This window comes from Monopterus albus, unplaced genomic scaffold (assembly GCF_001952655.1).
Source record: "Monopterus albus unplaced genomic scaffold, M_albus_1.0 scaffold53.1, whole genome shotgun sequence".
Lineage (NCBI taxonomy): Eukaryota > Metazoa > Chordata > Actinopteri > Synbranchiformes > Synbranchidae > Monopterus > Monopterus albus.
The window spans coordinates 1006106-1018236 of NW_018127933.1; the positions used below are offsets into that span (position 1 = coordinate 1006106).

The 12131-nt window shown below is 41.1% G+C and overlaps 1 protein-coding gene across 1 annotated transcript in view; it reads left to right on the plus strand.

The window, feature by feature from the left end:
* LOC109961263 (capon-like protein) overlaps positions 1-12131 on the plus strand; it is a 124945-nt gene that overhangs the window by 47339 nt on the left and 65475 nt on the right. The window contains 1 exon segment of the mRNA XM_020601948.1: positions 1270-1328. Coding sequence (XP_020457604.1) covers positions 1270-1328 — 59 coding nt within the window.

Here is a 12131-nt window from a genome sequence, read left to right on the forward strand (position 1 = left end):
TCTTCTAGAATTTAGTACTTAATCGAGATGTGGAGTGAAATTAGTGCCTATGGCTGCTTCCACACGCTAAGGGAGATGTTTTGAGCTTGACTGTTCTTACAGCCAGATTCACATCACAGCATTAAGGAGGCTTAAATGTGTTGTCTAAATGGTCCACGAAGGACCAGCCTCTTCATTATGCTGATATTAACACTCAGCTTATGTAAGTGTGTATCTTGGAAACGGCATACAGACCAGAAACCTCACTGGAACTTTTAGTTGCTAGTTTCTAAGGCCCACCATACTCGCTGAACAGCAGTAACTGGAAGGGTGAGCTTCAGAAAATCAGATTTTTTTTTTTGTTGTTGTTGTTGTTTTTATACATTTCTTGTAGCTATGGTCCCCAGAGAACCGTCAGCCTACGGAAGTGTTGACGTTAGCTGGCTGATAACTGATATTAAAAAAAAAGATTGCTTTGTGGTCTTCACAGGTCCGCCTGGTTGACTTGGTCCCAGTTCTGGTTGTGCTGTGTGCTATAGTCATCATATGGAGAAAATGAGTGTTTCTGAGTTGAAATGGAGAGTGCAAAGGACAGGAATGGTGTAAAAACTGAAAAAAGGAGCCTTTAGAGAATTTTAGATCTAATTAACTTGGGTTCATTGAGACTGGGTCTGACTGTCCTCAGGTCAGTTCAGCTGGGCCGGTTTGTTCTTTTTCTGAATTTCCCTCATGTACACTGTATCGTATCGGCTGATGGGGTAAATATTAATGCCATCATCGAAGGCTCAGTATCAAATTAACTGGTGTGCTGGAATGAAAAAGCGGTCAGTAGAAGGCCGCTGTGCCTCCACCTGTTTCCTTGTCTCATTTGGCTAAAGCTTAAATGTCACGAGTGACGGCCAGTAATCTTTTTACATCTCACGGCGGAGACCACAGACGTGTGATTGAATGGCTGAGTCAACAAAGCTCCATGGAGATAGAAATCAATATGAATAATTCCTGTGTGCTCATGTGTTGACATTTTGATTGTGACCTTAAACTGGAAGATATATTTAATCAAATGAACAGACAGACAGATGAATGGAATCAATCTAAATAAATGTCTCAGATGGAAAGAAAATAAAATATACACCAATAACAGAATGTGTCAATCATAATGGAGGCAGCAGAAGTAAATGTATTGATTTTATTTTAAGCAATTTTTTGGTTTAATATTCATCAGTATTTTCCTTCCTTCAGTCCATGGCTTTGTGTATTTAACACCTTAAATTTGATGTTTTGTTTCCTCAGAAGAAGGAGTGGATGTGGGATGAGAGCAAGATGCTGGTGATGCAGGATCCCATTTACAGGTAAACTGGCCACAAAGCCTTTTACGTACATTTCATTCCTTTAGTTCAATTTGAAATGTTAATTTGTTTAGTTTTTAATTCTTATAAAAATGACTTCAGTCATGATGGACCATTGGGCTGTTTCCTAAACAAGCTGAAATCCCACTGTGGTGGCCCAGGAAATGAGAAACAGCAAGTGGAGAAGGAAGCTGGTTTATGGTAACTTTTACTGAGGAGCGCAAAGATTTTAGAAGAACAGAAGAGCTTTTAGGAAGTGTAAACATGCTGTGTAGGAGAGTGAAGGCAAACTGGAAATGTGACAGTGTGTGGGTTTTGACTGTTCACTTTTTTAATATTGCAACTTGAGAAAAGCAAATTAACAGAAGCTGCAATAAAGGCGTTCAGCAAAATTCACGTTAATAATGTAATAAATGAGTAAATCAATGACAATGTCAAACTGTAGTCAACACAATATTTATACAAAATGGAACAATATCACCACTGTTCATTGTTCCAGTCACTATAAAAGTTAACAAACGTCCAGTCTTTCTGAAATATCATCCTGTTTTTGAACACGAGACTTGTTGTTGTTGTTTAACCCAGTGTCCCTTTAAACAAGCATCACATTTTTCTGCAGCAGCCACACATCACAAATCACATTGAAATGTTGTATCTGCATCTTCCAGCAGCCTGACTGGTTTCATAGCTTAAAAGGAGGAGCCTCATTTGCTCCAGATGGTTTTGGGATCAGCGTATTGTTACCCCGCCCTTCCTTATCCTCTGTGGCTGTGAAAGTCATTAGGTGTGGTTGGAGGCTGTGCTCCTGGGCGGCACCTTCATTTTTATCCATCAGCTGGCACTACAGAATGAGTAGCCGAGGATACTGGTGTCTTTCCTGGTTTAGTTTTGTTTGTTTCTCAGTACTTATTAAAAAGCAAGCAGAGGAATAATCTATCTGTAAAGCAGCGTAGAGTCACTGACAGCTCTCTGTGGTCATTCTCAGACGAACACAGGACATAAAGATTCTTTCAAAGGTCAATTTTATATTAAGACTTTAGTTTTCTTAGTCTCAGACTTTCTCAGATTTTGGATCCTGATGATATTTCTAAGAAATATGTTAATAATATTTATAGAACTTGGGTCAAATGACACAAATGGTTGCTAACAGCCTGTTAGCTACTTATCAAGTTGCAGCCACGCTCCTCTCCAAACCAATCTTTTTTGTTCTTGTTAGGAAATAATTTTGTCCTTCACTTGTGAGAAAACACTAAGCATAAAAAATATCAGTGTATCTTGACTTTATTACTCTTATTCCCAATTTGTCTCATTTAGTCAATATACATAGTATTTTCCAATGCAAGATTGTTGTCTGTGTAACTGTTTAGCAAATGTAACCGTGCGCTGACTAAAAGAGAAAACAAGAAGACAAAGAAATGATGCAGTGTAAAGTTGAGAAACCATGGTATAGCTGTAAGAGCAGAGTTACGCTGGGTTTGTGCTGATGACAGGGAGATGAAGGAAAAGGAGAACATAGTCACCAGGGTTTGTATGTTAGTGAAAGTGAATTGCCTACACCCAGCTCCACCTCACAGCACCGTAACCACAAGGTCCGGTTCATTCAGTCCATTTGCTGCAGAGGTGTAATCCTTTGATTTGAACTCTTGCCACGGTCTGTTGTTGTCAGTGCAGACATGTTGTACACACACACCTACTTGTGCTTCTGTTTTTGTGAGGACACTCATTGACATAATGCATTCCCTAGCCCTTTAGCTTTTTTGATCCTCACTATATAACAAGTATAAGAACACATACATACATACACACACACACACACACACACACACACACACACAGTGCTGAGAGGCAGCTTGTATGAATTTGGAGGATCAGATGATTTTATTGAGAAATGAGAGCGATACTGGGAGACGTCCGCACAATTAATCTCTTTGTTTCACAGCCACACACACACTCAAACATGCAGTCACACAGACGTTTGGTCAGACCAGTGAAGGGTGCATGAAGAAACTAGCAAAGAGCTTTCATACTGTAGAGGATAAAGAAAGGCTCATTTCTCCACAGACAAACACACAGTTCGCATACTGGATTGAATGAGTCATGCTTTATCCTCTCTTTGTGTCTACCCTCCACACACACACTGACACACACTCCCAGGTGGGCACAGCTCAGAAGTACATACAGGAGCCCAGTTGGACTTTGGAAATGATTCTGTCAGAAAGATGGATTTTGCCCAGCTGTTTAAGAACCTCTGAGCTTGGACGTTCTGAGAGATTTTGTCTAGTTGGAGATGCCTTAGCTTGTCCTGCACATCTGAGCCTTGTGCACAGTTTTTAATGTTATATTCACAAAGTTTCCCCACGGACTTGGCAGCTGGGGGGGGGTTAAGCACATTGTGATGGGTAAAACTCATCAGTCAGTCATTGTCACCTGCTGAGTCTGACAGATCCCAATGACACTTCATCTTTTCTGTTCAGCAACTATGAGATGATGATCCAACCAACAGCCTCAGCCAGTAAATATCTGGCCTTTTCTGTGTCTGGCCTTTTCTGTGTGATATGCCACCTCTGCTCTTCTTACCTGAAGTTGAATTGTTTATATAAGGACACACATTTCTTGGATTGTGGATTCTAGAGTATTATGTTTAAAATGTGGTGGATTTCCTCTTGTTTCTCTATAGCAAAGCTAAACCAAGTGCCCATCAGACAATATTAATATAGTTATCTTGTTAACAGTAAATTTATTAATGGTGTGCAGTGACTACAGTTTACATGGCTCAGCTTGAGATTCATGTGTCTGATCTTTATTTGACAGTGACTCCATGCACTGTGCTCTCTAGTTGTAAAAGGGATGAGGGATTAATTTGTTAATGTAAGTACGGGAGAGGTTTTGCTTTTGCATCAACCTCATATTGTCAGTGTGAATTAGGAGACTTCCCTTGGCCAGTGAGAAAACATGGCGTGGATGTAAGTCTTTGGTGCTGGGTTTGAATTAATGTGCTCCATAAGCTAATATGTGTTAGTTTTTCAAACAGAATGATAAATGCACATCAAAGACCCTGGACTGTTAAACACTTCCGCGTGGGTTTTCCAGATGCACAGCGGCCTGACGCTGTGTGTCTAAATCTTTTGGGAGGATTTATCTGGGCGCTTTGCATTCCTTTTCATCTTCAGCTGCTTTCCAGCTGGAGCTGCTGGCCCACTGCCACTGAGGCTGTCCACCACCTCCTATGCAATGAAAGCAATGGCACTCAATCGCATTTGCACGTTTACACTTGTGGTTATCTTCTGCTGGCTACATTCATTTCCCAAAATATAACTGTGCTTCTGATGTAGCCCATTGACTAGGAAACCAATGAACTGAAAGTCTGCACTCTGCACTAGTCTCTTACAAGACTAGAACAGCAAAGCATACAAATAGTAACATACAGTATGTGGATACAGAAGACAGACACAGGCAGACACAGTCATAAATATTTATTCAGATATTCACAAGTGTGCACACACTTGAATGATTTATATAGCGTCCTGTGAAACATGCCACAGGGACAAAGACAAGCAGGCAAGAAGACATTTGACAATTGGAGAAGCAATTCTGCACTGTGGTAATGCACACCACACATTTTGATGACCTGTTCACTGGTCAGATTAGGGTGTGGATTAAGGTGTGTTTACATGTTTAAAACCAAACTAAATATAAAGGCAACTCAAGTAAAATCTGAAAAAACTGCTGAAATTTCAAAGGTGATACATTGGAGGCAAACTAGCCTGCCTCTGCCAAAAGTGACAGACACTCCAAGGTGATTTTGAGCAAAGCTCTGTTTTTGCGAGTACACATCACTTTTGCGTACCGAGTACAGTTGGAAGCGAGTGTCTTTGTTGTTGAGCCATTGTCTGTTTTGTGCCCACGCTGTGCTGCAAGCTCACATGAGTGTTGGAATAATGGCTACTTGCAGCTGACAGTGAAATCAGACTACTGTATAATCAGCTGGAGTGCTTATATTATTTCACTTCTCATGAGTGGAACTGTTGTAAATTGTGTTGTTGCCATGGGTCCTGTGCTGCCCCTCAGGTTTGTACAAAACTGTGTTACAAAAAGTGTTCATTTCAGACAGTGCAGAAGGTTTGTGCTTGTCTAATTCTCAGCTTGAGCCACAGCCCGTGTTACCTAAATAGCTCTACATCAGAGTTTCCCAGACTTTGTGCTATGTGATCCCCTAGAATGACACAATGTCTATTTGTGGCCTGAACTTTTAGGTTGTAGCTTTAGTGTAGATGTGAAGTACGAACAGTGAGCAAAGAGTGAATTTTCTTTCCTGGATTGTTTAATGTAGAATATGGAATTTTTTTTTTGACTAAAGAGCAGAACATGTCTTACTTCATGAGGAAAACAGAGAGATATTCTTAAAAACAGAGTACTACGTAAATACCTTTATACTACATTATTTCTAAACTTGACAAAACTGCTTCATTTTGACTAATCTCAAAATCATCCGTTTCTTTTAACAGTAAAAGGTGAACAGCTCAAACAACTGTACCTATGTTGGTGTGTTATATACTGGAGTATTATTTCCTTGATACTTTAGAGGCGGTTTGCCTAATTACGTGTGTTTATCGTTCACACAGAATGATGGACTAGCAGATGTATCTGTGACTGTGAACCTCAGGGGACGATTCTGGGCGTGTTGCCTTTTATTCCAGAAAACAAGTAAAGTCTAGATATAGAAACCAAATGTGTACATCTGCTTTTATCTGAACTCTGCTTGCTCAAAAACTCCAGAACTCCTTCTACGCCAACTTGCCAAGTTCAGGAATGCACATATTGTTCTTCTTTATAGACGCTTTGATCAAAAATTTCAAAGACATTTTAAGTTCTCCTAATGCCAGCTGTCATAAAAGCTGAGGCTGAAATATTCTTTATGGAAAGAGAGTGAATCTGTGTAGTTTGTCCATGAAAGAGCACTGGCATGTTTATTTTTTACCTGTACTATATATAGCACATACTGTGGCCAGATTACAGGACGTCAGATTTTAAAAGCTCTCTAACACGTTCTGTCTTAGATGTCCCATCTGTCATTGCTGACTCTGCACCGAGCACTTTCAGAACACTTGAGAACCATTAGGGGTTTGGTGTCTTTCCATTCTTACTTACTGGGTGTGTATTTGAGAGAAACTGGAAAGAAGACTGTATGCGTGTGTTCAGTATCTCTCTTGGGTTATTAGTTCTTCAGCTTTCAGCTCTGGTAATTGCTGTCATCCTCTAAGAAACAGCCGCTGACTCCCACCTAACAGTCCTTAATAGAAATGTTCGTTCTCACTTCAAACTCCTCCCGTGAGAAGTTCACTCCCACCCAATTACAGTCAATCTTTTTCTGTTTGTGTGTTTTAGAAACCCTGATTATGTGATACTGAAAACAGCTCTGATATGAAGCAGGCACACATGTCCTCCCCACTTTTTTGCTTTGATTTTTCAGTGGAGTCATACCATGCTGAATACACACTGCACACTAATTGTGCACCCATACACCAAACACGCACACGTGAGCCCATAAAGTTGTTCACAGCCTCATTCAGTCCTATGCAATCTCTGCCTCTGCAGCATCCCGTCTGTGTGTGCTCTGAGCTAATGGACTGTCCAGTCAAATTTGATTGAATTCATAGAAGAGAAAGAAATGGAAGAAATGAAATCCACTATTTGTTTTGGACCAGATCTCTCCTAAAATATACTGCTAACACAGAGCGGGTCAGTACACTCAAATTGTAAAAGAAGTGGTCCAGCAGCTTGGTTCTTATGTGGCCAGGCTTGGAGATATCTGCCTTTGAATCTTCTACCACAACTAAAAGCTACTGTAAAAAAAAATGACGTGCTACCACTGAGTTTTGCATTTGGTGGCCTTTCTGAAATGCTTTGTGTACCACATAGAAGATTACATATGCATGTTCAGCTCCACTCTGTTGCATGATTTCACTAAATGCATGATGGGATTATACATTTCTAAAACTGCAACAGTTTTACGTGCCCTGAGGGACCAATGGAGACTTTTCAGCCACTGCAGTATATTCTCTGAGCAGCTGTCTTGCTCTCTATTAGGTATCTCAGGCAGTGCATCCTGCCAGCTGTGAGAGTACTGGGGGAGGCATTCAGCCCAGAAGGAACTTTTAGATTGTTTAATTTCACAAAAACTTTTGCTCAACAGTTTAGCTGCTGCCTCACTGCAGAATCATCCCGGGTTCGAGCTCCGGCCTACCCGGAGCCTTTCTGTGTGGAGTCTGCATGTTCTCCCTGTGCCTGTGTGGGTTCTCTCCAGGTTCTACAGTTTCCTCTCACAGTCCAAAGACATGCAGCTTAGGTTGACTGGCGACTTCTAAATTTCCCGTAGGAGTGAGTGTGAGTGTGTGTGGTTGTTTGTCTACATGTCAGCCTTGTGATGGACTGGCGACCTGTCCAGGGTGGACCGGACCTCTCCCCCAATGTCAGCTGGGATTGGCTCCAGCCTGCCCATGACCCTATTCAGCATAAGCAGTATACATTAGATAGTTGTGTTTCCTCCTACAACCATTTTTTTATCGACCCATGCAGCCCTACCTACCTACCTACCCTACCCTAGGGGCAGGTAGACACTTCTACCCCTTTACCAGTGTACCTTTTGGTTCTTAGCTTCCCTAACACTGATCACCCTGAATGGAACTGTAACACCAAATTAGCTCTCTGGAAAGGCAGTGACAGCAGAATAGTGGAACATTAGCTCTGCTAGCCTGTGATTGTAGTAAAGTGACCTTTCACTGTTAGCTGTGGCTGTGCACCTCAAACAGCACTAACTGGGAAAAATGGCAGTACAGCTGCCGTGATTATTAGATTTATTGTTCCCTCTATTCCAGTTGAAAGAAAAAAAATACCTGCAAAGGCTCTGCAGGTCTTTTATCACCTCCCATTAGACACTTTATAGACATTTTGATTTTTACTTTCCACTCTTCTCATGCAATGCAGCGTATTTCTGACCCGTTCAGTATATTAATCATCTGGTTTGCCATCTGGATTAGAGAGTCCTGTGATATGACATTGCTAACACTTAAAGAGATTTCATTTTCTGAGAATGTAAGCAGCAACAGAAGGCTGCGCTTGTAAACTCCTCTCAGTTGAATGCAAATGAAGATGACGACTGTTCAGGTCCTGTTTTCCTTCTCTGTGCCCACTCATTGCTTTCCACTGCCTCTGGGCATTGTGTCTGTCAGTGTGTATGTGAGCATGACCTTGGTTTGTGTGTTTGCGTAGAGTTGGTTGTGGTGGCCGGACATGCACACAGGCAAACACAAAACACATCGACACTAATGAGTATACAAGACAGGAAAAGGTGATTTGTTTGTTGGGGTCGGGGCTTTCTCTTAATGCTGAGTCAAGATTCCCTCTTTGTGTTTGTCCTCATCCTTACACAATCATTGTGCACCTTGTGGATGCCTCATTTATACTTGAGGCTCACTGCTACACAAATACATGACATTTTAAAAAGCAGTGGACCAGTTTTATCAGATTTTTTCTCAAGGACCTGAAGTGTTTTGATTGCCTGTTGCAACATTTAATTTACTATGGATTTTCCATTGAATTTCACTGTCCATAATTATGCTTTTAAGAACCACTATATGTGTTTGGGGGGGGGTGTTCTTTGTAGCAGTGTCCTCATGCACTCCAACACCTACGAAACCTGCTGCAGTATTGTTTGCTGTAGGCTTGTATTCACTCATGCCATGTTGTTTGTGTACACTATGTCCATTTTCACTTGTTTTCACACCATGCTTACATACAGTGTGTGCTGCTTCACCGTGAGGTTTTAGAGACCTGACTAAGCTTGTAAAGCATTTATCCTCCCACTCAGCTGGGTGATTAGTTTTCAGAAACAGTCATGACAACCTTAAGAGCTACACGTACACATGTTCATTTTTATTCACAAATGGGCTCTGTGGAATAGTTTGAGATCTGATTAGACAAGTTTAATGTCCTACTCCCTGAAGTCTATTCACATAGCTAGGAAAACAGATTACCACTACGCTGCATTGTTCGATTGCAGATGTAACATGTCTACATATTGTTTGATAAATGTGTAAATGCTAACTTAAATCAAAATATTGGATTACTATTACAAAAGGATATTTTTTTTATTTTCTTACCCCTTGCAAGGTCAAGTATTAATTATTTCACCAAAGAAAGATGAGGGCTTCTCAGGTTGTAGGAGCAGCCACTGTCACCCTCTATGCATTGTATGTTTGACATTTAAAAGAGATCGGGCAGGAGGTAAGGAGGAGAGGAGAGCTACAGTTAATAAAGAAAGGGAGGGACGTTTGTGCAGAGGAAGTGTAGAACAGGAGATGAAGGAGTCATTGGCCAGAAGTGTCGTTGGTTTGCGGTGTAGTGAAAAATGGAGGGTAAGAGGGAAAATCTTCACTTTACTATAGTAGAAGATTTTCACATCTGTTCACTTTACAGTACCAGTAGTTTAAGCTGACGAGGACTTGGTTTGTTTTCATCCTTGACTGACTCAGCTGAGTTGTTGTTGTGCCAAAAGAATGACAGAAGTCTCAGAGATGTTCTATTTTTCTTGGCAGATGACTAAAAACAACAAATGCATGCCAAACTCAAGCACAAATACTATTTATTTGCTTCTTTATCCACATCTGTACAACATTCTTTCTGCTACATGTTTCAGAAGAGAATTTTAAATGTGCTAAGACATCCAGGGTTTTGCTGATTGGACAACATGAGACTAGTTGTGGAAAATTTCAGCACTTGAAAAGTTTCTGTTGGGCTGAACGCCTCCCCCAGTAATCTCACAGCTGGCAGGATGCACTGCCTGAGATACCTAATAGAGAGCAAAACAACTCCTCCGAGAATATACTGTGGTGGCTGGAAAGTCTCCATTGGTCTCTCTGGGCACGTAAAACTGCTGCAATTTTAGAAATGTATTATCTTTTTACAAGTCTTGCATTTTGTTATTCTTTCTAGCACCTTGGTAGCTGAAGATTTGGGGGCCTTTGCTGTTTGTATGAGAAATATATTTGGATATTGATTTTTTTGTTCCACTGCGGCCCCTGGCCTCATGTTACTTTGCATCAAAATAATCTCAGTGAGTTCTGCACAATAGCATCTTTTTGATTTGGGGAAAAAAGAGCACTGAAGTTAGATCAGGAATCGGTATTGGCAGACACCACCTCAGTCTATCAGTCTGAGTTGAGAGATTGTAGAGTTCAGGAGTGAAGCGTGCATCACTACATGTTATTTAGAAATATAAATATATTTTTGTTGCTTATCCTCCAACAGCTTCTTTCTTTAGACTCTGTTGCACATATCCCCACATGCTCAAACACACCAATGTCTACATAGCCTATAACCAAAAACAAACTTTCCCACAGGTCCATACCTTCGAGGCACAATACCAGAACACCACATAAATATTTAAACTGCCTTGATTTGTTTTGAGGTTTATGTTTGTGTGAAAGAAGGTGAGTTTTATTCGTCTTGAGCTGAGCTCTTTTCATTGCAGTGCATTAGGTATTGATATATTGTGGCCTCACTTCTCACAAAAGAAAATGCTCATATACGCACCCAATCTGGGCATTTAACTTTTTAGTATATAATTCAAAGAATAAAGATTTAGGCTGAGCTGACTGCCTGTGCAGTAAAACATGCCCTAGCACTGAACACTGAGTGGTTTTAGAGTGACACTGTCAAAAGGCTTTGTGCTACCTTTTCATATGAATTCCTGTTTAAAGCAATACTCCACTAGTCTTCAGCTGGATTCAAAGACGAGGCATCTGTTGCAATTATCAGCCAGGACACACTGAACTGAGGAGCATCTACAAATCAATATGATTTATAACATAACTGTCAAACGTGAAGAAAAGCTCGAAGCTTAATAACCATTTGATGGCTCACTGACAGGCTGCTGGGTTTGTGCTGTCAAAATGTGAATACGTGGTTTCAAAAGACTCAAGAATGAAAGTCACTGGTCAACTTCAGTGCTGTTCTGCTAAATTAGAACAGTCCCAGTCAGTGTGTGGGGGGGGGGGCAAAAGTCAAGGTCAAAGAAGAGCTGAAACCACAAAGACTGTACAGACTTTTCTTATTTTGGCAGTCAGAACGGAGACAACACCCTGGGTAGTAGCTGGCCCATTAGAGTCTCATCACAAAGCAACTATAGAAACCATGCCACATTTAAATTGTTGTGTGTTCCTGTGCTAAAGCAGATAACAGTCAGAAAGAAAGCGCTAACCTTGTTAGTGGATGTAGAAACACACACTAAAGGAGACTGAGGTAAACAGTGGTTCTGTACTAAGTTGATCTAAGTTAATGCAGCAGTATTGTAGCTGTAGATGAAGACGACAGCAGCTGAGCCTCAGCTAAAGAGCTTGATGCTGTTGGTGTGACTACCGCCCTACATAATTACATTTTTTTAAGCTGTTTGTGGGGGACAGGGAAGAAGACATCTTTAATAATGTGTGCAGATCAGAATGCACTGTATCTTTCTGCTAAGGTTAACATAATGTTAACATTATAAAACTCCTGGCCGAGCCTTCCAGGTGACCAGGTGGCCATGATGTGCACTGGATAATACCTTCCAAGTGTAATGGATTCTCTGTCATCCATTATAACATATAACTAGCCAAACTACGTTTGGCAGAACTGTCCGGGAAATCTTTAACTCCCACCTCCAGCAGAGCTTCAACCAGATCCCAAGGAAGACTGGAGACGTTGAGTCCGAGTGGACCATGTTCTCCGCCTCCATTGCTGATGCAGCCGCTCGGAGCTGTGGCTGGAAAG